This window comes from Sycon ciliatum, chromosome 12 (genome assembly GCF_964019385.1).
Source record: "Sycon ciliatum chromosome 12, ocSycCili1.1, whole genome shotgun sequence".
In the NCBI taxonomy this organism is placed as follows: Eukaryota; Metazoa; Porifera; class Calcarea; order Leucosolenida; family Sycettidae; genus Sycon; species Sycon ciliatum.
The window spans coordinates 28,704,381-28,729,768 of NC_088654.1; the positions used below are offsets into that span (position 1 = coordinate 28,704,381).

Sequence of the window (25,388 nt, forward strand, 5' to 3'; positions counted from 1 at the left end):
CGAAGGTGAAAGCAACAAGAATTTTTTGCGTCTCGTTTTCGACTGCACGGGTATGCATGGTGTCTGGACTTCAATCTTTGACTGATTAGACCACTGACTGTGTCTGTCCAAACGTTGTCCCACTGGATCGTTCCCATCTTCACCCTAGCTCTGTCTTGGTGATAACAAAAGCAGTTTGCAGTGGGAGAGTTTCTGGTCTGATTCTCGTCGGTGCCATTCCTGCAGAACGATCACAACTCTCTGGTGTATGGGATTGACCGTGCGATTTGCGTGCCTGCCGAGTGCGAGAGGAATCGCTAGCATTTGAGGATCGATCGCTAGCAGCTGCTGAGCTCTGTGGGTGAAGAATGGCTGCAGAAGCGGCGAACGCGAGCGAGCTGGGGCTGGTCCGAGGGCAGAGTTTTGATGTGGGCCCTCGCTATGGAGCACTGCAGTACATTGGAGAAGGTGCCTATGGAATGGTTGTGTGAGTACGCCGTTGGAGCAGGCTGACATGATTTCACTGGCTCACGATCACTGCTTGTTTTCATCTCTTCACGTCTATCAGTACTGCAATCTTCTGTCTGCCTGCTCTGGCATTCTAGCGGGCAAATGAAGGCCATGAAACAACCGCTAGTTGTGCTGGATCAGTGTATTTACCATTCACTAGGTCGCTCGCCGGCGTTATTTGGGTGACTTTAGCGGCGTCTACATCCGTGGTGCTGGTCTTCATAGATAATGTAGTGCTTTTGCATTTTGTTTGGCATAGCTGAATGCAGTTTGAATGCGATCTACTCCTGTCGTTCGTACCGTAGCGGCCAATCACTGGTGCCGTTCTCTAGTTCTCCATTTCCTTGCCTGTGTGCTTTGCTTTGCGTGCTCAGGGCCGCTACGGACTCTTCTAGCGGTGACAGAGTGGCGATCAAAAAGATTAGTCCCTTCGAACACCAGACCTACTGCCAGCGAACGCTACGGGAGATCAAGATCCTCCGCTACTTCAATCACGAGAATGTAAGTGGACGTGGAAACGGAATGGATATGTGCGCATAGTAGCGCACAACACAACTGAACGCTATGTAGATCTACTTGGGTGCGTATCAATGATTGTTGGCTTTGCTGTTTGTAGCTACATCATGTAGAGAGTATGTCACAGTATGTCACAGTATGTGTGATCGGTCTTTTTTGTCTTTTGATACGTCTACATTGTACATTCACTACATTGTGTTGGGGAAATTTCGGCGTTCGTAATTTTTTGTCTTGTGTGTCGGGCGATTTCGGCATTGGCGCTTGAGGCGCCTCCTATCGTACCTATTCTTCCATCTGCTCCGCGTCTCGACGCTCGCTATCAGTCGTCTCTGTTCGTGTCGAAAATAATTTCTGCGTGCTCCGCTGCACACTTGAAATAATTAGCGCAACTGATCCGAATGAATAGGCTCGTTTTGTTCGGGAGGATGTGTTCCGTAATTTGGTTATCGTCTTGGGACAACATAATCAGTGCTTGTAAACGTATTGAGTGTGTACGCGACAGCAAAATGATCCTTCTTCTTTTCGGTTAGTGTTACTGTGGCAAAGCGTTAGTTTGTTCCAGCGACGAGCATTGCCATTGGCTAGCGAGCACGCAAATATCCCGCTCGCCCACATTCCGAACGCGTTTGGTCGTTACTCGTCAGCGCGATGACCGTGCCTGTGGTGCTGTGGTGCTGTGGTGATACCCAGCTTGTGGAGCATTCTGTGTCGGTAGATTCTTGCTCGATCCGGCCCTGTGACGCGAGTGTGTTCGTGTCGTTGTGATGAAGGGGTTCGCTTTTAGTGACCCTAGGTAGCGTTTGGGAATGACGACATACTGTTCCTCCTCGCCGAGTCACCAAATGGCTTTCTGGATCTAGGGCGTGCAGGCCAATGATCAGAAACGATTTTGATTTTTGAGCTACATGTACAGCCAGGGGGAAAATATCTTTCCTTCTGGTGCCCAAAACAACATGACACGTGTTCCGATTTCGTCCATCAGCTGTATTCTCTAAGTCTCTCGCTGCCAGCCAGCGTGGCGGAGTCTACAATCCGTTGGCGTTGGCATTGCATCCTTGGGGGCGTTTTGGGCTCGTCCTGGGTTTGTCTGGCAATGCAGTGTAATACTAATACTAGTACTAGCGATGTGTCTAGCTCTGTAGTGTAGCTTGGCTGTTGCTTATAATGTAATGGTGTTCGTTATGTCAGGAGTTGACTGTACTTGACTACTTCAGTGACAGTGTACATACAGGGCCAGGGCAGGGAGTCCTGGCCCTGGGGGGGACCTAGTCTTTGAGCTCTACATCCAATGTCAAATCAACACGTTGACTGTACTTCAGCGTACATGTACATACACAGTCCTGGAGATGTCCAGCATACATCTATGCTGTTCCCATAGTAATCGTGACACGTGACTCAAAACTTTGTGTTGCGTCCAAGGAAGATGAACATGTCGCACTCAAAACAAACGCAACGAAGGCCTTTCGTCTCAAAATGAATTAGCTGTCGTTCTCCTGGCGGCTTGCCTCAAGCGAGTCGAGATTCGTATCTTGCCTTCACGAATTTTATTTTCCTCGTTGTGGAGTACGCCTGGACAAAGGAACTGGCAAGCGAATCGTTTTGGTCGCATAAGTGCACAAGAGGATTGGCGAAGCAATTTGTGTTCGCACTTTCAGCAGAGCAGCAGCTGCTGCTGCAATGAAGTTTTTACTTTCGCCATTGGTTTCAGGCAGCAGAAGGGTCTGGCTGAAAGCGATGGCGATACGTCCATGACCACCACGCCCAAGGTGGTACGCCCTGGGTTGATGTCCAAGAAAGACCGTCCAAGGTCCAGTTTTAGCCAAGAGCTGTCGTATCCAAGAAATCGAAAACGCCAACAGCAAGCTTTGGCCAAATAATATCTTCCAGGCAGTAATTTACGGGCCTAGCGCCTGCTGCCTCGTCTTCCTCCTTTGCATGGCCAGGTTTGGGGCGAAATGAACGCATGGAGCGTGAAGAAACATTCCAAAGGCAAAACATTCAAAATAGAACCAATCGTTTCCAAAGAAGCGCCGCGTGGCTACGAGAAACCCTACATGAAATCCCCAAACCAAAACGGCCATTCGGTCGGATATTCGATGGCGAATCGAATATACACTACCTCAATCCCCGCCGATCTCTGATATTCTCCGCCTTTTCACTCAAACTTGACCAATTCGGAAAGAAAGCCATCGCCATTGCGATCGTGCATCCTCCACATACATTCAGAAATGCTCACGCAGCACTTCTTTTCATCGCGTGTGCGCGACTGACGCTTCCATGACAACCCTGGGACAGGTGACCAATCAGAGTGCGATGTCCTAGATAGGACATCTCCCCGACTGATACAGGGCCAGGGAGTCCTGAGCCTGAGGGGACCTAGTCTTTGAGCTCTACATGCAATGTCAAATCAACAGACTCAGTGGGAAGAGTTACCCAGCCCCCCCCCCCCCATACTAGTACAGTGCTGCCCAATAGAGAGGTTAAGATGAGCGTGGGAACCCCACGCCTAGGTGACCGCAATTTCACGTCAAACTTGGTGTAAAACAGCCAAATAACAGAAATAGCGTGCATCTGAACCTCTCTAATGAAATCCAATTGGTGTCAAGTTGGGGCCAGTGTTCGCAGGTCTAGGGCTGCGCACCCCCCCCCCCCCCCCCCCCCCACTTCAGAAAAGACTGGATTTCATTGAGCAGTAGTGCACTTTGCCAGTAATACACTCAAACGTCTCTTATGAACGTCTATCTAGCGGCACCTTCAGCTTGAGTTTCTATGGCAAAATGCTTCGAATTTGGGGGGGGGGGGGGGGGTGAACTTTTTCGCATGCGCAAGGGCTTATTTGTCACTGCCAACCTGTGTAATCCACCCATTTTTTATCAATGGATTCTTTTCGTATCCTGAACATGAGCAATACGTGCCAAATAAACTTCTTCAAAAATTTGTATGATCCATGGTAGATGAGATACGGGCAAATCTGAGATACGGGCAGTGCCCGGTCCCAAGGTGCACGGATGAGAGACGTCCGAGACATGTGGGAGGACAATTTACTCCAAGGGGCCGCTGATAGCCAGAGAATATAGGGGATTTGAGGTAAAGAGATGATGGAGCACGGGCCGCACCCCCCCCCCTTTTGGGTGAATTTTGAGTGTTCAAAGTGCGGCTTATACTCCGGAACAATACGGTGGGTGTCATGGTACGTGACAGGGCCGTATCACTGGGATTTCAGGTTGTCCGGCCACATGGGATACTTTAGCAGAAAGCGTGGAATGTCTCAGTACTCCTTGTAAGTTTAGTCCTAGCTTGTGTACGTCTGACTGTTCACAATTTGGTTTACTAGTTCGTGAGTTTGTGGACTCAATCGCATAACTTGTGCCCACATGTTCCATGTTACGATCTTTACCAGAAACGAACATCATTCTCGACAAAAATCCGTTTTGGCTCTATATTTGAGGGTCAACTTTTTCAAAGTACGTTTAGGCGATGACAGGACTGGGTGCTCTGGCCCTGTTGGTTTGGTTACGAGCGTGTTGGGGAGCAGTGGCCCAGAGCTGTACCGTTTGTTTGTGTGCCTCAAGACGCAAATGTCCTGTGACGCGGTGCTGTGTCAGTTACAACACACCATCAATATCCACCTGCTGTCCCTACCCCCTCCTCCCCTTCTTGAACGGTGCGAAGAACCGCAACGAGATCGGTCACATCAGTCCTAACATGGGATTTTGTTTTCTTTTCATGAGAAACCACTAACCTCGAGAACAGAATACTGTATGATAGAGGTGTCCGTAGTCGCAGCTGTGTATCTGGAGTATCTCCGCCAACCTAAGGTCTCGGCTTCAGCGACACTTCAGTGCACCCAAGAGTGGGTTTCGTTCCATAACGTCATCGGGGCGTGAATACACGCTGGACTGTCGTGTGCAAAGTGACACGTAGCCTAGGTGCAACCAGACTGGTGACACGTTTCAAATCTTTATTCTCACGATGGACTGTGGCCAATAAGATATAGTAATTATAGTGAGATTAGTATGATGCGGAAGCTTCATGGCTAGCAGTGATCAAACTAGATAATATACGGGTGAGCGTGGCTCGTGCATGAGCAAAATGAATTCAGCAGTAGGGTTTTGATCTATTTTGCTTAAACAAAGCTGGTGATTGAATATCGCGTAACGTTGACGAGAGGCCATTGAAATAGCGGAGAGATTTGTACAGAGGGGAACCCAAGCAGCGGTCGGTTCTTGCAGTTGCCGAAAGCTATAGCCTGTATTGACATGATTTGGGGTTGCGAGCATTAGAATATGAGGCGGGGTGGAATTGTGGTGGATGGAGTGAGCAAAGGCTATGTGTTTAACTTTAAAGTGGGAGAAGAGAGTGGGCCACTTAATACGGTGTAGAAGGTCAGAGTGGTTAATATGGGTGTTTTGAATTCTTTATTCTCATGATGGCACCATCGCCGTGTTGTTGTTGTTGTTGTTGTTGTTGTTGTTGTTGTTGTTGTTGTTGCTTGCTTTGATCTCCGCCGCATGCGGGAACTTGACCCAGTAATACAAGAGGAGAACGTGAATAGAGGCTGCTACTCAGTGGTGTCACTGGCATTGTTATTGATGATGCTGCTGCCGTTGCTGCTGGCGCTGCTGCCCTTGCTGTTGTTGGTGTTGGTCGTGGCGCCGCTGCTGCTGTTGCTGGTGCTGCTGATGCTGGAGGTGCTGCTGCTGCTGTTGCTGCTGCTGTTGCTTCTGCTGCTGCTGCCACTGCTGCTGCTGCTGTTGCTTCTGCTGGTACTGCTGATTTTGCTGCTGTTGCTGCTGCTGCTGCTGGTGTTGCTGCTGCTGTTGCTGCTGCTGGTGGTGGTGTTGCTGTTCCTGCTGCTGTTGCTGCTGCTGCTGCTGCTGCTGTTGCTGTTGCTGCTGCTGCTGCTGCTGCCACTGCTGCTGGTGTTGCTGCTGCTGTTGCTGCTGCTGTTGCTGCTGTTGTTGCTGCTGCTGCTGCTTTTGCTGCCACCGCTGCTGCTGCCACTGGTGCTGGTGTTGCTGCTGCTGCTGCCACTGCTGCTGGTGTTGCTGCTGCTGTTGCTGTTGCTGCTGCTGTTGCTGCTGCTGTTGCTGCTGCTGCTGCTTTTGCTGCCACTGCTGCTGCTGCCACTGCTGCTGGTGTTGCTGCTGCTGTTGCTGCTGCTGTTGCTGCTGTTGTTGCTGCTGCTGCTGCTTTTGCTGCCACTGCTGCTGCTGCCACTGCTGCTGGTGTTGCTGCTGTTGCTGCTGCTGTTGCTGCTGTTGTTGCTGCTGCTGCTGCTTTTGCTGCCACTGCTGCTGCTGCCACTGCTGCTGCTGTTGCTGCTGCTGCTGCTGTTGCTGTTGCTGTTGCTGCTGCTGTTGCTGTTGCTGCTGCTGCTGCTTTTGCTGCCACTGCTGCTGGTGTTGCTGCTGCTGTTGCTGTTGCTGCTGCTGTTGCTGCTGCTGCTGCTGCTTTTGCTGCTGTTGCTGCTGCTGCCACTGCTGCTGGTGTTGCTGCTGCTGCTGCTGATGGTGGTGGTGCTGCTGCTGGTGTTGCTGCTGCTGGTGTTGCTGCTGCTGCTGGTGTTGCTGCTGGTGTTGCTGCTGCTGCTGCTGGTGTTGCTGCTGCTGCTGGTGTTGCTGCTGGTGGTGGTGTTGTTCCTGCTGCTGTTGCTGCTAGTGGTGTCAATGTCAATAATCACATGTTGGCATTGTCATGTAATAACATTTTTCTGTTTGCCGTTTGTCTGTTGTGTGTTTGTTGTTTGTCTCATGTGTGTTTGGTGGACTATGCAGATCATCAATATCCAGGACATCATCCGACATCCGGAGGACATCAATGACATAAAAGACATGTATCCTTTCACTCCTTTGTGCAGCCACCATCGTAGTTACCATGGTTACCATCGTAGTTACAGCTGTTTGCACTGCACCTGCTCATTGTCTTTACTGTGAACTGTGATGATGAGGAGGAGGAGGAGGACGAGTAATGACTACATGTAGTGCATGTGCCTCCTTGACGGGCGACTGCACTGTGCAATGGTTTAGGTGGCGATGCTACTGTATGGTGCTGAGAGTTTTGAACAGGGCTGGCCGAAGGGGTAAGGGGGGGGGGGGGGGGGCAGTGAACCCTGTCTAAGACGACCGCTCAAGGGACCTTCGAAACGTCCTCTCCGTAACCAAGTGGTCACCTTATCCAGGGTCATTTGACTGGACATAGCAAAGCATCCCTTGGTCCTGGTTGTTGTAGTCTTCTGGTACACGTGGTTGCCGTGTTTTATTGGTCACCCTGACATTGTTGTACTGTATATGTTCTACAAGTAGCACACAATTCTGGATGTAAACCTTCCTTGACTGAGCACACTCTTGTCGTAGCTACATTGTCCAGCAGCTGATGGAGACTGACCTGTACAAGCTGCTTCGCTCGCAGCAGCTCAGCAACGATCACATCTGCTACTTCCTGTACCAGATACTGCGTGGTGTCAAGTACATTCACTCAGCCAATGTGCTGCATCGCGACCTCAAGCCGAGCAACCTTCTGCTAAACACTAACTGTGATCTAAAGGTACGGTACCAATATCAGCACCTGTCTATGTAGCACATCACAAGGTCCCGAGTTCGAGACCCGCGCTGGGAGCAGGGAGCGTGTACTGTGCTAACAAATGCAGCGATGCATGCGTGAACCACCTTACATGCAGTGAACTGCGCCGACACCCATGTTCAACTGGGTACTCACTACTCGGAGTGAGGGTAACATGGATGCAGCTAATCTGGTTCACCCCCTTGTCGGGCAGGGCCGTTAGACTTACCACCTCACCCTCGCCGTTAGGCGCTGCATCTGCCACCCTGGTATCACAGGCATGGTGGTGGTCTGGCACTTGCGAACCTTCCTAAGCTGGTTGTGTTTCTCAATACGATTGTATAGCCGGTGGTAACGCTGATGTTCAAACTTTACTTTACTTGTGTAGTTACTTGTGTAGTTACTTGTGTAGTACTGTGACAACACCGTATTTTCGGTGTAATTTTGATTTCGGTAATTTCAGTAGCGAAACCAGCCACCTAAATTTAAATTACACCTGAATGACACTAGAGTATGCACTGTATGTGAAGGGAACGCTGGTCACGGAATTCTACATCACACCTGAAACCTGGCAGGTCCCTGACATCGACATTTTGTATACACCTAAAATTAAATGTTATACAGTATGTATAGTTCTGCTCAATGGCACGGCTGTCACTTTTTCCGGTTTTTCGGAATTGCTCTGATTCGTACCGGTCGTTCCGACAAACTGACCAAAGGCAGTCTTCACTGTCTCGCTAGGATTGCTCACGAAAGTGCCCTAGTCTGTTATTTCAGGCTCTTAGAATCCTGAAAAAGCTTTGGCTCGTAACGAGAGTGCTGCCTCCTTACTCCTCTGCGCCTGGTCGTGGGACACCCACGGACTCCATTCGGATTTCTTCCAACAGAAAAGTGGCAGCCCTGCTCAATAAAATCCAGTTGCATCACTCAAGTTTGCGCCTTGCCCGATTTCGCAGCCCAGCGTTCACAGGTCTAGTATGGCTGCGCAATGCCTGGCGTGTACTTGAGTGACGCTGTGCAATGCCTGGCGTGTACTTGAGTGACGCTGTGCAATGCCTGGCGTGTACTTGAGTGACGCCGTGCAATGCCTGGCGTGTACTTTAGTGACGCTGTGCAATGCCTGGCGTGTACTTGAGTGACGCTGTGACTGGATTTCATTGAGCAGTGCTGTACTTGTACTGCATGCAAACGGTTTTAAAAGTCTTCGAAACGAAAATGTGCAAGTCTGATTATGGTTAGCAAGCACTCCGCCATCTCCCTTGCAGCTGGTAGCTGATTGCTATGTGTTTTACGGCCATCCTTAGCCTCTTCAGTGCACTTTGCAGAGAGTGCCTTTCGTAGAAAAACCATCTTCTGTTCCGCATGTTCTCCCAAATTTGAGAGGCCATCTTTCTCTGTAAATGAACCTATTCCACGTTCCCAACCTCATTCACATCAGCAACATGACTCCGAATCGTAGATGCTGTGTGGAGGAAATTCTGTTTGCCAATATCTACAACTTCTGCTGCTTGTCCTTGTATTGTCTTTCTCTACTCCGCAGTTATCAACTTGCCAATGTTTGTGTGTGTTGACATGTGTGTGTGTATGTGTGTGCTGGCATGTGCATTTCTTTGTGTGTGCACGTGTGTGTTTGTATGTGTGCATGCATGCATGCGTGTGTTTGTGCACAGATCTGTGACTTTGGCCTAGCGCGTATAGCCGACCCAGACCATGACCACACGGGCTTCCTGACCGAGTACGTAGCCACGCGATGGTACCGAGCACCAGAGATCATGCTCAACTCCCGCGGCTATACCAAGAGCATTGATATCTGGTCAGTGGGCTGTATCCTGGCAGAGATGTTTGCTAATCGACCGCTGTTCCCTGGCAAGCACTACCTGGATCAGATCTCTCACATACTGGGAGTGCTGGGATCTCCGTCAGAGGAGGATCTCATGTGTATCCGCAACGAGAAGGTACGGTCGGTGTGTGTGTGTGTGTGTGTGTGTGTGTGTGTGTGTGTGTGTGTGTGTGTGTAAGCGGAGTGACATGACACGAGCAGAGAGCGGCGACGATTGACATCCACCCGCACGCCAAGCTTTCAAAGCATTTCCGCGGAGCACGAACGCAACCCCCTCGCCCCTCTGACATGGCTCACCGACTCCAGGTACTGGGCGTCCAGAAGTAATGACCTCCGCTCCAGTGACTCTGTACTGCTCACAGCCAAACCAATGCGTTTCCTGAAGACCGGCGATGTCCATTTTCATATTTTCAAGGTGTTCAACTATTTGAAAGATTTTCTTATCGTCGGAAACAATTCCTCTCACGGCTGCCATCTGGACTGGTCCATCACTCTCCACAAGAGAGCGAACATTCCATGAGCCAATGCTCAGTGTCGTTCCAGGTCGTCGCCTTCGTGCGGTAGTTTGCTCCACTCGCGGGCTTGCAGGGCCTCGCGAAGGACTCCGAGGTGGGGGCGACGAGGAGAGTGTCGGCATTGTAGCTATCCGACCAAGTCTCCTGTCGTTGAAGACCTCACCTCAGGCGCTACTTGCCTGGACGGCTGGGGACACCCCAGGCCGTCCACAACGGCGAGGACAAGCACGGACGGAGGCCAGAAACAAGAGCCCCAAAAAGTACAACCGTCCTCCACCAGAGCAGAGGACGTCTCGGGCTCCGTGCTGGGCGGCGGTGTCTACCATTGCTGCTCAGGCGACTCCTCTGCCGCCGCGTGTGCAGCTCGCCCTCTCATGCTGCAAAGCCCACTGTGGGGCCTGTGGTCGGTGCTGCCGCTCTACTCGTGGATTTCAAATCCATAGCTGCCGAAGATGGCTCTCGTCGTGCCGATTGAACATGGTCCCTGATCTCTCGGCAGACTGCCGACTTTCTGCCGTCGCGGGTGGTTTTCCATGTTGTCGGCCCCGCGAGGGGACACGTGACCGTAATGGCAGTGTTTACCAGGACCAGGTGTGTGTGTATATGTTGCCAGCGTCTGCGTTTCTTGTGATGGTAGCAGTGGTGTTGGCGGTGCTGCTGCTGATGGTGCCGGTTGTGGTGGTGGCGGTTGCGACAGGGGGAGGGGGGGGGGGGGGGGGTGGTGCTGCTAGCTGCACTAGTACTTACTACCAGCTGTTGTGGTGGTGTTATTTATGCTGATGTCATCCCTTGCAACATCATGTGCATGCTGCCACCCCCCGCAAACCCCGTCATGAAGAATACCAGCGGAGTAGAGAGATTGACGGTTAACCAAATTGGAAAGGAATGTGTACAGGTAGGAGGAGATTCTCCAATGGCTGCTCACAGGGAAACTCTAGTCTGGACCAGTTTTGTCCCTTTTAACCCTTTCCATTCTGGCCTGTGTGTCTGCATATTCCTAACATCATGTCTGTGTATCTTTGTGCATTCATGTAGGCACGGAGCTACATTCAGTCTTTGCCAACGAAACCCAAGATGCCATGGAACCAGCTCTTTCCCAAGGCAAATCCACAAGGTATGTGTGCGGTGTCTGTCTGTCTGCATGTCCGTCCGTCGGTCCGTCCGTCGGTCTGCCTGTCAGACTGCCTGCCTGCCTGCCTGTCTGTCTGTCTGTCGGTCTGTCTGTTTGTCTGTCTGCTCCCTCTCTCTGTGTTTTTTATGGATGGAATGAAATATGCGTGCACAATCCTTGTATCAGTCCCATGGAGTACAGTGATTTTGTCGCCAATCTTCGGGAGGATTGCCGAGTGGAAGGTTCAAAGTGCTCCGGACCAGCCAGTTCTCACTCTGTCAAGTACAAACTATTCATTTTTCAGGAATTGTGACCTTATTGGGAGTGACCAAACAGGGTATGTACGGGATAGCGCGCTAGGCATGGCAAACAGGGTACCGTATTATCTCTAATATAAGCACAGTCTCCAATAATAGCACGTCTCTAATAATAGAACACCTTGGGCGTCATTCAAAAAATAAAGTGCTCAGTCTCCATTATAAGCACACTGTGTAAATTCATTATCTGTACCGGCGAAAAAAACCCTGAAATGTGTGTGTCATACATGAATTTGGCATGGCAACATGCCTCTGAAATGAGGTTGAAATAATAATGGAACAGTCTCCAATAAAGGAACGTCTCCATTAATAGCACGGGGCGGAGGTACATTGAAAAAATAAAGGACCGTGCTTATATTAGAGATAATACGGTATGTACGGGATAGCGTGGCAAGCGTGGCAAGCGTGGCAGGCATTGCAGGCGTGGCAGGCACGCTATCTCATGCCCGGCACACGCACACATACAAAATAAAGTGCTGTGGAACCTGGCTACCTCAGACGCTACCAACATAACATCTTTACACAGCTTTGGTAATTTGAAGTATTACCGTTGAATTGTCTTCTTCAAAGTTCATATTGAGACTCGAATAATTAAAATCTCTCGACACCGAGTTGAGCTGGTGTTTCGCGATGACTGCAGATTTCCCTGTCCACAGTGTTATGTCAAAGTGTGTTGCGATTGAACGTTCTGTGTGTGTGGGTGTGCTCGCGTGCACGTATGCGCGCGCGCGCGTGTGTGTGTGTGCGTGTGCGTGCGTGCTTGTGAATGTGCCTGTGTGCGTGTGTGTGAATGTGCCTGTGTGCATGTGTGTATGTGGCATGCCCAGGCCTAGACATTCTGGACAAGCTGCTCACGTTCAACCCCAACAACCGCATCGAGGTGGAGGAGGCACTTGCGCATCCATATTTGGAGCAGTACTACGACCCATCAGACGAGCCGGTCTGCACGAAACCACTCAAGTTCCACATGGAGTTTGACGACTACCCCAAACACCAACTGAAAGGTAGGATGAGTTGTGCTACTGTCGTACGGTATGCATACTGCCTACAGTTCTGGCCTGAGAAATCCGATCTCATAAATATACTAGCGACGATGGCTACGTGGCCTTAGCATCACACGCACGCACGCACACACACACACACACACACACACACACACACACACACACACACATACACACACACACACCAACCACTCTGCTAAGTAACTTGAGTGGGGCGTTACATTGTTCATAGAGTTTCATTTCTCTGGCCAGAACTGTAGTATGGCTGACAACGCAGTCAAAAGTCAAATCTCATTACGTGTACATGTAACCAAGCCAGGTTGTGGTGCAGAGACTTGGCGAGTATACAATGGTGATGACATGGCTAGCTAGTTCCCTGGCAGTATGTCCACAGGAGAGGGAGGGGGGGGGGGGCAGGGGAGGAGAAAGGGGGGGGGGGGGAGGAGGAGAAGGGGGGGGGGGGAAGGGGAGCGGTGCTCATGAACCACGAAAACAGAACGCAGTAACTGAACTACAATGCGTTTCAAAAATATAGACGCATGATTTCAAAAGACCGTTGGGCCAGCATCTATACCACATAAAATCTGTGATCACTTTGTGCATACAAATTTCGAAATTGGGCGTTTGCTATCCGATCGCGAAAATTCATTATGAGAGTAATTGTGGGAAGGACCTGAGCAATATTCTTAAAAGAATTCTCAAATAGCTCCAGCCAAATTTGAAATATGAGCCCCGGCCAGCGAAAACCAGCACTTGTGTACTTGATATCAATCATCAAAATGTGACGTCAAAGTTTGGGACGCGCAGTGAGCTGGCTTTTGAAGATTCTTTTTCGATCGAGTGGGTGTCTTTGTTGTCAAAGGAGTTTCAAGTGTCTTCAAATGTCTCAGGTCAATTGATTTTAGCGCTAGGTGAGAGCTCCTCACACGGAGGTTGAGTTTAGACACAGCGATGGCGACAGGTGTCGCGACAAAGACTTAGGTCCAGAGTTGTCAGCGTAAGACTCCCTGTACGAAGCGGCGCTGAAAGTTAGTTCGCGATCGGAATTATTTCTTTGGTGGCGATCTCGCTGAGTTTGTCCAGCAGTGGCGAGTCTCATATGCATAGCAACGAAGAGCCCTCATAAAATCGACACTGGATACTGGTGGCGACGATAGTCAGTGCTGGAGTAATAGCGACTGCGAGAAGAAGCTGAATGTCGACCCGCTGAGCGATCCGTATTTCTACATCGACGACAATGATGTTGCAGACGCTGATGGAGGGCTTCTCACGGCGCAAAACAGAGCGTAGTATTATCAGTACTCTACCTTGCCAGACGACGCCAAGCTGGCTGCTGCCTGTGCTGAGAAAGGGAATCCCTAAAAACTCAAACCGGCTGAACGCTTTGGGGCAACATCTTCACGTGCTACAAAATGCGAGTATTCGCTCATATCATTGAAATACAATTATGCTGTAATCATGGTCTGAGTGAAAGTGTGCAAGGGAGTGGATGTCAGTGGTATTGGTCAGTACATCTATCAGTATGGCAAGCGTTGGGACAATGCTCAAACTGCCAGCACAGAGGTCCCTGAACACAATTTGGAAGGCCAGCCACCAATAATCGTTTTGCACTCTGGTGTTGTAAAGAAGGTAGTGATGTATACGGAATATCGTCACACTTCTGAACTGCTCATGCCTGCAGCACCAAGAGGGCAAGCCTGACTTGCATTCTATTTACTTACATGTACCTGTTCCACGTCACAATCAGAAACTGTAGGATCAACTTGCATGGAGTCAATGCGCATGGATGCTGCGCCAACTGTACCGAATCTTGACCTGTGTGACTTCAAACTCTATTTTCCATGCTTTCGCTTATCAGATTGTCACCAAACTTGATTACTTGAATGACTAATAGTCTAGAAACAATTTGGAGGGAAAAAATAATTTTTGAGAAAATTACACATGTTCAGGTTTCTGCTGGCTGGGGCTCATATTTCAAAAATGCCGTGCGTCTATATTTTTGAAATGGACTGTAGACTGTATACATGTGCAGTGTTAAGTGGGATCTCGCTGTTCGGCGAAGGTGATTCTCCAGCTCCCCTGCACGGCTGTCCGTGGCTGACCAGATTACAATACGGCGGCGTTTGACCGGGTTTTAGAGAAGTTTTGAAAACTCGATGCGGATCGGTAAATTCTTGTGAATAGTAACAAAATCAAGTTGGTTTTCAGTGTAATTCGACATAAAAAACGCAAACAATATGTCTTTTGAAAATTTGAAAAAGGAGCATGATTATAGTTACGTACTTCCTCGAATATAAGTCGCTCCTTTTTACACGAATATTCAAGGGTAAGAAAGGGGGTGCGACTTACAATCGAGAATGACTTACTACTGAAGTGATCATATCGAAACAATATTCCTGAAACCTGAAAATGGGGGGGGGGGGGGGGGGTGCGACTTATAATTGAGTGCGACTTATAATCGGGGAAATACGGTGCTACGAAATGTTTTTCTTTGGAGCGTAGGGGGGACAACTTTCCGCCTTGCGAGGTCTCCTGGTATGTTTTATAGATGGCGTTGAGGGTGTTGAGACTGGCGTGCAAGCTCTCTGCCCCTTGCTCCCCGAGCAGGCCCAGGCCAACGCCAAGTTTCCTGATGAGCGGCACCGTAAGTTTTGGCGTGATGTTGCCAAGTCGCCGTGCCACAACGTGCTGTCTCCACATACTCAAGAAACGCCGAACTTCAGACTCCAGCTTACAACTTCAGACTCCAGCTTATCCACCTCGTGGTGTTAGTTGGTTAACTTGCGGTTTGCCCCTGCCTCCCCCGCCAGTTTTAACCTCCAGCCTGTCACTCTCTGCCCTAGCCGTGACCAGACGTGCAGTGAGGTTGGTTGCCACATTGCCCTTCAACTTCGACGGAGAAGCACTTAGAACGTCAGTCACTGTTGACGATGGGCGCACAGAGCGGATTGGTGTCGTGCTTGGTGGCTGTCGTGACTCGCGACATCATAAGAATCACGACTCAACGGACATGAAAGACAATTAACGTTTCTTGATTTGGAAAGTTTGTTTCTTTGTTTCTTTCTCAAACAAGATCAAATTTCAACGAAAAAGGGCAGCTGCATCCACAGGCAGCTGCGCACAAAGAACATGCATAAAAATGGCGACCACGACTCGACTTTCATTTACGTGGCATGGTGACAAAAGGAACTAGTGCAGCGACAAAACAGAAATGGAGAATAAGTGAACAGCAAGGAGAGCGAATCGCTAAAATGCACTAGCCTACTGTCTGTACAGTCATGTAGTTAGTGAACACGCGGTCACGTGGTCACGTACACATACGTCACACCAAATACATCATCATGATCATGCATGACAAAAAGAAAGGAAAGGAAAGTCACGCGTGAGCAAAACAAATCAAGAGCGCGAAAATACTCACGGGACGAAAACATAACGAAGAATTTGTTTGTGAACAAAATGCAAAGAATAGAGAAACGAAGGATTGCTTCGAAGCTACTAGTACTTCGAAGTAGAATGAAGTCAATTACTAGAAAGGACGATGGGAAACTAGACTTTGGGTAACCCAAGCGTGGAATCAGCCACAACGTAAGCAAGCAAGAGAGTACAAAATCATCGTCATGAAATGCAAAGATGAATTGGTTATTCCGAATTCATTTTCATGTATTTCATCGCGACGTTCGCGACAGTGGCGGGCTATTTGCTGGGCAACACGATGGCATCTCTGTGGGATTGAACGGGCACATGTTGACATGACGTTGCAATTCATGCAGCGACACGACTCCAGGACATCCACGTAGCGATGGCTCGTGGAAGTTGCAGTGTATGGACTGTGTCGCGAATGCGATCGGATTTATTCGTAGTCACGAGCACAATGCATGTATATCCAAGAATTCACAGCTACGTAGGTCTACGTATACATGTATCCTTGTTCAGTGCATGATCTGTACGTTCAATCACTCGCATCCCTTTGTGACACCCTTTTTCTCATCTTGCACTCGTTTGTATATCTAAGGTTCAATTCTGGGCACCCTTTTTCTCACCTTGCACTTCGTTGCATTTCTAATGTTTCCGTTCCGGGCACCCTTTGATTCAGTTTGAACCCATGCACCTTGGCTTGCACACGCACCGACATCCAACACGGACTGTGTGTACGACTATCGGCATCTTTGATGGCCTTCACTATCCATTTTCATGCTCACAGTTGGACTCGTTGCACCGTGCGTATCTTTATGTGTCACCTTTTCAGCTACATGCACGTGGAGCTGTTTTAGTTCCACAACTTGGTGCTCTTCTTGCTTCTCTTTGATTCTTCGCTACTCCTTGGGAGCTAATTTCGATGCGTTTGTATATTTATCGCTTGTATATTTCTGCTGACGCTGTACGCAAGACACTTTCACGGCACACTACTGCTACAGGCATACACTCCGACTCACCTATATTATCGCTCTCCCCTTGTAAATATTCTTCAGTCTTGATTCACAAGAAAATTGGGCACTAAGGAAAATATGGTCTGCTTCGAGTGGTTTATGTAAAGGGTATGTACATGGTTCGCGACATTTTGGTGCCGAAACCCGGGAGAGTCGAGCGGCGACTCTCCTAGTACAGGAATTTGAACGACCGACGAACCATGGAAAACCAAGCGGCGGTGAGGGGCAAGCGCCAAAAGGCTGCTCGTCACCACAAGACAATCAAAGATATGGAAACGACAACGGGTAGTTTCCTCTCGGCAATCTCAACGGACATTGAATCGGATCCAGCAGCAGTCAGAGAGCTATGTCAACACAATTTCCAATTGGACTCGCATCTCGAGGCACTCGAAATATCGCTGGAAAAGTATACTGATTTAATTAACAGGTACGAAATAAAAGGGTCTGACGACCAGGAATTCAAGGAAAATCAAACGGGATGGATCGAACAAATGGATGAATTTATACGTGTAACTAACATTAATTTGGTGTCACTAAAATTCTTACAAATGGAATGTCAAAAAAAGGATCCGCAACCTGCAGCCACGGCAATGGCGGCAGGAACTACAGCAACTATAATGGATGACGACAAACTCGACAGACTGCTGTCGGAAATGGTATCAATGAATCAAAGCAATCAGAGCATCATGACAAATTTGACGAATTCTCAGAGTAATGCTAGCAATAAAACTGGTAACACGGTCAAATTGCCTAAACTGGAATTGTTCACTTTTGATGGTGATGTAATGAAATTTAAGGAATTTCAAGATATGTTTACTGCCACTGTTCACACAAATAAATCTTTGTCTGATGTGGAGAAGCTATCTTACCTGAAAACACACGTGAAAGGAAAAGCGCTGGAATGTATCTCTGGTTTGGCCCTGTCAAATTCAAATTACAAGGTTGCATGGGATTTGCTAATGGATCGATTTGGGAAAGACCATGTTGTAATCAATGCTCGGTACTTGGCATTAGTCGATTTGGAGAAACCGTCTAGCCGACCTGAATCATTGCGGAAATTCTTGAATGACGTCGAGGCAAACATCAGAAGTCTAGGTGCGCTACATGAGGACATGTCACAGGCACTATTCATTCCACTGATTACCTCCAAATTACCGAAATCGGTTATGTCCCAATTAGAGTTAAAGAAAGGCACTACCACGAAATGGACAGTGCGAAGTCTACGTGAGGCAATGAACCACTACGTAGATGCAATGGAAGCAGCGGAAGCTGCAACTACCGGCGGAAACGAACGACAAAGGGACCGACCATCCAACCCAACGACACACGTAGCTCACTCAATGGCAGCAAACACGGTAAAAATGGAGCGTAAATGCATCTACTGCGGACAATCGCATTTCGCTGATGAGTGTACCAGGTACACAGATGCAGAAACCAGAAAAGATCAATTGAATGGACGGTGTTTCATTTGCCTGAAATCTGGTCACAGTGCAAGGGCATGTGAGCGCACTAAACCATGCTACTACTGTAAACGCACAACACACCATTGTAGTATCTGTCCGGAGAAATTTGGCGCAGGAAAAGTGTCATCCCAAATTCAATCCACAATGGGAGTGGCAATCGCAGATTGCAAAAACACGGTTTTGCAAACAGCAGTTACAATGGTGTCAAATGAAAGCGGAACCCAGGAATGCTATGCTCGGATTTTATTCGACACTGGGGCAACTAGATCCTTCATCACTGAATCCCTATGCCACAAACTGCACTGTAACAAGATTGGAGAGGACACAATCTCAGTGTCAAGCTTTGGTAACGAAAAACGGAAAATCGAAACCATGCCAAGAGTCAATCTACGAATTGAACAACCAGACAAATCTTGCACGGAGGTCTGCGCAAATGTCACATCAATCCTGTGTCACCCAATTCAACGATTCCCGCTTCCAAATGATATGAAGTTGCATGGCATGCCTCTTGCGGAACCACCTGTACAGGAACCAGAGAAGTGTGACGTGGACATACTGATTGGTGTAGATCACTATCACAGATTCATAATGGACGGCAGTATTGCACTGCAGAATGGCATGTGCATGGTAAAATCAACGTTCGGGTATTTACCATCAGGAAGTACGGAGTATCATGGAATTACGGATGATGCAGTACATGTACTCACTACGTTGCCAACGACAAGCCACGATCCAATGGAGGATACTCCTGTCACTGCTATTCTCGTGCAGGGGGAGGGTCCTGACGGATCACCAGCAGGCATGGACCCGGAACAATTCACGTCTTTCGGGAAACTAGTCAGAGTCACAGCGTACGTACAGAAATTTATTGATAAAATCCAAAAAAAATCGGTTGGCAATACCATCTCACGTGACGAATACCAACGAGCGGAATCGAAATGGATAGAATTTACACAACCACAACACTGTTTGTCATGTAAACAGCACGATGGTGGCCCGTTTCAACTTCCGAAACCCCCTCCGGCTTTTGCCCAAGGAAAGAATAATGGAGTTGCTACTGTATGAATTCACAGGCATAGATTACGTTGGACCTATTGAGTTTTAAATCAAACGAAGGCTCGATGAAATGCAAACCATGATAATTACGAATTCAGTCTGAATACAAATAACTGTTTCCACTCAATTTTTCTCTTTCAACACTTCATTTCACAGTTGTAATTGTTCACTCATGTGTATGCTATTTCATAACTATGGTAGTCACTTTCAGCGGGCGGGAGTGTCGCGAATGCGATCGGATTTATTCGTAGTCACGAGCACAATGCATGTATATCCAAGAATTCACAGCTACGTAGGTCTACGTATACATGTATCCTTGTTCAGTGCATGATCTGTACGTTCAATCACTCGCATCCCTTTGTGACACCCTTTTTCTCATCTTGCACTCGTTTGTATATCTAAGGTTCAATTCTGGGCACCCTTTTTCTCACCTTGCACTTCGTTGCATTTCTAATGTTTCCGTTCCGGGCACCCTTTGATTCAGTTTGAACCCATGCACCTTGGCTTGCACACGCACCGACATCCAACACGGACTGTGTGTACGACTATCGGCATCTTTGATGGCCTTCACTATCCATTTTCATGCTCACAGTTGGACTCGTTGCACCGTGCGTATCTTTATGTGTCACCTTTTCAGCTACATGCACGTGGAGCTGTTTTAGTTCCACAACTTGGTGCTCTTCTTGCTTCTCTTTGATTCTTCGCTACTCCTTGGGAGCTAATTTCGATGCGTTTGTATATTTATCGCTTGTATATTTCTGCTGACGCTGTACGCAAGACACTTTCACGGCACACTACTGCTACAGGCATACACTCCGACTCACCTATATTATCGCTCTCCCCTTGTAAATATTCTTCAGTCTTGATTCACAAGAAAATTGGGCACTAAGGAAAATATGGTCTGCTTCGAGTGGTTTATGTAAAGGGTATGTACATGGTTCGCGACAGACTGGCTGCTGACAGCCCTGGTTAGACCGATGCTGGGCGTGAACATCGATGATGCAGCCATGTCAGCGCTGCAAGACTTGCACGTGTTATTCGTGCTCAGCCATTCGCTTATGCACCCTGCACAACTCAGCTCATTGCCGCATGCTGTTTCCAATATACCGTCTGCGGCATTCTGACAAATGATGCAAATTTGCGCCGCATTTCTGCCTAAACATCTCTCCTTGCCAAGCGGCAGTGTTACAGGATGTTGTCTCGCTGCTCTTGACCGTATGCATCCTGCACTAATATCTAGACCGCTTACACCGCTGGTGGCTGAGTGTGTAGGTGATCCATCATCGCTCTGTTGGCTGGATGCTGCCAGGAGTGCGGCATTTCGCAATGCTGTTTTCGGTTTTGCATGGTGTGCGCTTGCGGCCCTTTTCTTCTGGCTTGCACACACTGAGCAGTTTGTGCGATGGTGGGTGCAACCATTTGGTGACAGGTCCACAGCCACATCCACAATGGTCTGCCTTTCTACTGGCTCTCTTTAGGGCTCGCTCGCACAGAATACAGATGTATGGTGGGTGGACGTCTGGGCAATCTTTCGAGATATCAATGCCACGTACAGGTTTCAGCAGATCGCTGTATTTTGCCACACTATATGTGGTAGACTGCTTGAAGCAGGAAAACCTTCTGCCACCGACTCGGCAGACTTCTTGCAGTATCGATTTATGTTCATCCATCATCACTCTATGTCCTCACAACCACTGGAGAGTAACACAAGTGTAGTTACGACCCAGTAAGTGGGGGAAATACCAGACGTGTGGGAATATTGCAAACGCAAGTCACACGGAATTGATGCACATCACGGAACGAAATTTTCTGCAGCACCAGAACGGACACTTACCTACCAGATTCCAAATTATCTAAACGATACTCAAATTTGGGGATATGATTTGGGGCACGAACGTTGGCTCAAATTCTGCACGACGAACGTCCCAGGAGAGGAAAACAAACGTCCTCCACACGCAAGGAAACAAAATCGAAGCAGGGGTCACGCGGCATGTATGCGAAGCTGAGGGAAAGGCAAAGCCAGAAAAATTGAAAACTCAGGGCAAACCAAGCTGATTGGATGACGAAAAGTGGTGAAGTTTGTTGAATACTTCTCTGTCTAAAGCAATTCCTGGACGAAAAACATGAATTTTTACGCGTTCTTGGCCGCCATATTAAATGGGCCAAAATCGCGCAAAAAAACAGCCGTGCCTGGGGTATGGTATTGCTTGTGAGGGCACTGGCCCCAGGATACCCACTGGCCCCAGGATACCCACTGGCCGCAGGACACACACTGGCACAATCTGCACACCACAAGGTCCACTTGTGGGCATTACTGTGCTTCGCTTGTACTGCAATTGACACAGACTCTCTCTCACTCACTCACACACTCTCTCTCTCTCTCGGAAGAGGAGGGGGAGGAGTGACAGCACTATGTCCAGTGGACACGGTTACCTGCGGCTGATATTGTTGTCGCAGGGCAAGTTGGTCTTGTAGCCTTACCGAGGAGACATTTCTTCCTGGTACAGGCATACAGGAATGCAGGTGTGGCGTGGACGTTCCGCAGCTAACCATCGTGTTTTGTGCATACTGCGACGTTTTCTCTGGCCTGAAACTCACGTTTGTGAGCTCTTCATTGCTTCTTTGATGTTTCAATTATGAAGGTCAAGGTGTGTGTATAATATTGTGCGTTTGTGCCTTTGTGTGTGTGTTGTGTTTGTGTGTGTGTGTGTGTGTGTGTGTGTGTGTGTGTGTGTGTGTGTGTATGTGTGTGTACAGAAATGATCTATTGGGAAGGACAGCATATGCATGATGAGCAAGCGAAAATCGCGGCAGGAGGCAAACCAGACGCTTAGGAAACGACAGCCAGTGAGTTGCTAGCTTGTGTGTGTGTGTGTGTGTGTGTGTGTGTGTGTGTGTGTGTGTGTGTGTGTGTGTGTTTACATGGTCTGTCTGTGTACATGGTGTGTGTGTGTGGTGGGGGAGGGGGGGGGGGGGAGGGCATGCTCGTGTGAGTGCGTGTCCCCTATGCTGGTTTCAGGTTCCGTATTCTTTCTATTTCAAGTTCACCATGTGCCAAACTGTGCCATGCTGTGACAGAGTACAGTATGGCAAAGTGTGCTCTGGTGTATCTATAATTTTGGATTGATTTCTTCAATCACTAAAATAGAAACGTCGCTGAATGGCCGTCAGAATGGGGTTTCTAATTTATTACTTCTGATTACTGTAAGACATGTTACTGAAACGAGATTCGCAATTTTAACGCTTTTCCTAAATGAACTCGGATGGAGAGCCAAGGATTATTTATAAAAAGTAAAAAGGACCAAGGAACTACAAGTTACACTATAATGTCCACTAACACCACCAGTTACAAAACAATCAGCTCATGCGATGTTGTAGAACGTCAGTACCGTCAGTCAGTGCCATGCAATGTTATCGCATGAGCTGATTGTTTAGTAACTGGTGGTGTTAGTGGACATTATAGTGTAACTTGTAGTTCCTTGGTCCTTTGTCTCCTAAATCCATAGGTTAACGAGAAGATATGAGGAAGGACCAGACGTTTACACGTGCCCCGTCGTTTGGAACTTACATATAGCTGTTAGTATTGGACAAGGTATCATGTAAACTTTGGGTCCTTTCTTTTCAAAAAATAACTTTACCTCCGCTCTGACTTAGTAGCCTACATTAGTTTCAAGTACAGTCCTGTTCAATGGGAAACCAGCCGTGTCACTCAAGTTTGTGCTTTGCACCATTTCACAGCCCAGTGTTTGCACGTCTAGGGCTGCGCTACGCCTGGCGCGTACTTGAGCAACGCGACTTGATTTCATTGAGCAGCTGAGCAGGGCTGTATTATCTTCAGTATGGGCAAGTGAAAATGCAGTTGGACCCAGGGACAAGTAGTATGGTGCCATCAGTACTTTTCCCGTACAGACCTTGGCATGACCTCTTACTGCTGCTGTGCAGTGAACCCATAAGTGAGGTCATGTGTTTCAAGTCCACCCAGAATCTGGGGATTTGAGGGCGAGGGTGTCTTCGTGTGGACGCTACAATAACCTATTGAGTCATTTTTCCACGAGCCCTTTTGAACCTCTCTCCACTCTTCCAAGGGAGGCTTGTGTGACCAGCTTCAGGCAGTGAGCAAGTACATGCGCAAGTTTGTGCGTGTGTGTGTGTGTAAAAAAAGAATGAAAAATACTCTAAAATAGGGATTCACTGGCCAGAAAAAAACCCAACTTCAATCAGCTGTGTGGTGTAGACCAGGCTAAAATTAGTGGCGGCCCATTCATCAGCCTTGCAAGCTGTTGAATGGTGTAAGCCCAGCACAAGTTGCTATGTCTAACATAGCTGGTCGCTATCATCGCTCCCGCGATGGGCATATCTGAGTCTGAATGTGTATGCATGTGTGTGCGCGCGCATGCGCAAGGCACACGCATTGCAAAATGGTCTGGGCTGTACATACGCCCGGCCATCTGCCATGTTGAGGCAGTATTCCCTGATTATGTGTGTGTGTGTGTGTGTGTGTGTGTGTGTGTGTGTGTGTGTGTGTGTATGTGTGTGTGTATGTGCATGTGTGCGTGTGTGTATGTGTGTATGTGCGTTTGCGTATTTGTTTGTTGTGCACTGGGCATGTTTCTACTTGCTTCTCGTTGTGTGTGCTTGACAGAGTGAAGACTGGTGGTCATCCCGTGCCTACCTCACACTGTGCCTACCTCAAGCATTGTCAACCAGCGCACATCGTATAGTTCTTGTTTCGTGATACCTTGGGTCAGCATGTCTATGGAATTCGTCAACGTGTCTCCGATACTTACCCGCTTTGTATTTGTTCTCCGCATTCTCGAATGTTCGAATCTCGACTTTGATGAAAACTATGCTTTACCGCTCTGCATGATCTATTTTCGTTGAATTCGTCGTGCTTTTCTCTAATGTTAACAATCCATGTTTGGTGTGGCGGCCGCTGTTGTTGTTTGCTGCCTGTTGTCGACCGTAAGCTGCGGCGGCATTCCTAGTGGGGACAGCTGATTGGCTGTGGCTGATGTCTTCTGCTGTATGGAGTGTGTATGGAGTAGGAGCAACCTCCTAGTGGTAGCTGGACACTGTCCTGGCCGTGTAGCATCTCTGTGACTCGCTATCACCAATCATCTTTGTCGTTGTTTCTCGTGTCGCCAGTTCTTGACGGCTCTCACCTGTTGTCTTTGGATGCTACTCCTTCGGGCAGCGCTGACGCTTTCACACCTGTCTCATCTCTGTTTATGTCCTTGCGGCCCGCCATCGATCCTGTCCTCTGCTCTTCCTGTCTCTTGTTAACGTTTTGGATATCCTTTGCAGGAATGAATTTGGCCGACATCATCAATAATCCCCGTCCGTATTTGTCCTATTCTCCAGCGGCCGGCCCCCGTCCGCAGACCAGCTCCCAGCAAATTGCTTCGTCCCTCGCCTATTCCCAATCAGTATAGCATTCCGGTGTAAACTACTCGGAAGACCGCTAGCATTGTGTGTTCATATTTTCGGGCTGCGTATACATTGTATACCCCGCTTACGTCACGTTATGTTTTCAGAATAACATAACGTCGTTGTTAAGTCATGCTTTTATCACTCCCATGCTAGCTGGTGTCTATGATGATGTCGCCATGACGTCATGGCATGATGTCACCACAATGTCACTGCATCATGATGTGATTATGTCACCGTGACATCATTGCAATGGTGTCGCCATGTGCCATCATTGCAACATGATCGCCGTGACGTCGTTGTGAAGACGTCACCATGATGTCACCGTGACATCACAATGCCATTAGCAGCAGCAGCAGGCGCTATATACACACCTCTGTTGTACAGCACACTGTCGTCTCCGCTCATCATGCACAAAACCACTATATCCGTTCTTGTCAGCCGAAATCAAAAATACCCTCCTGTCAGTAGCCGTGAATGTGATTAGCTCATTGTTTTCATGATTGAATACCTCTACATAACGGTGTATGTGTGATTTGAATCTGTTTGTTTAGCTCATTGCCAATATTGTCGTGTACCAGCTCTCTTGTGAAACGGATTGATGGACACGATCGTAGTTACAATCTAGCATACGCTGACTGACGTAGTGCCGTTGCTTTCTA

The 25,388-nt window shown here is 48.4% G+C and overlaps 1 protein-coding gene across 1 annotated transcript; it reads left to right on the forward strand.

Moving 5' to 3' along the window:
* On the forward strand, window positions 1-25,388 carry LOC135828904 (mitogen-activated protein kinase 1-like). The gene is made up of 9 exons (XM_065341337.1): window positions 1-466; window positions 864-990; window positions 6,783-6,841; window positions 7,362-7,551; window positions 9,237-9,521; window positions 10,957-11,035; window positions 12,177-12,353; window positions 22,057-22,146; window positions 23,942-25,388. The coding sequence occupies exons 1-8, from the start codon at window positions 348-350 to the stop codon at window positions 22,131-22,133; spliced, it is 1,113 nt and encodes a 370-aa protein (XP_065197409.1). The 5' UTR covers window positions 1-347; the 3' UTR covers window positions 22,134-22,146; window positions 23,942-25,388.

Bases quoted from the DNA above. Each gene is read 5' to 3' on its own strand.
- LOC135828904 (XM_065341337.1), top strand. From the start codon at position 348: ATGGCTGCAGAAGCGGCGAACGCGAGCGAGCTGGGGCTGGTCCGAGGG. The intron at 6,842-7,361 runs GTATCCTTTCAC...CTCTTGTCGTAG, and splicing joins ATCAATGACATAAAAGACAT to CTACATTGTCCAGCAGCTGA. The intron at 7,552-9,236 runs GTACGGTACCAA...GTTTGTGCACAG, and splicing joins ACACTAACTGTGATCTAAAG to ATCTGTGACTTTGGCCTAGC.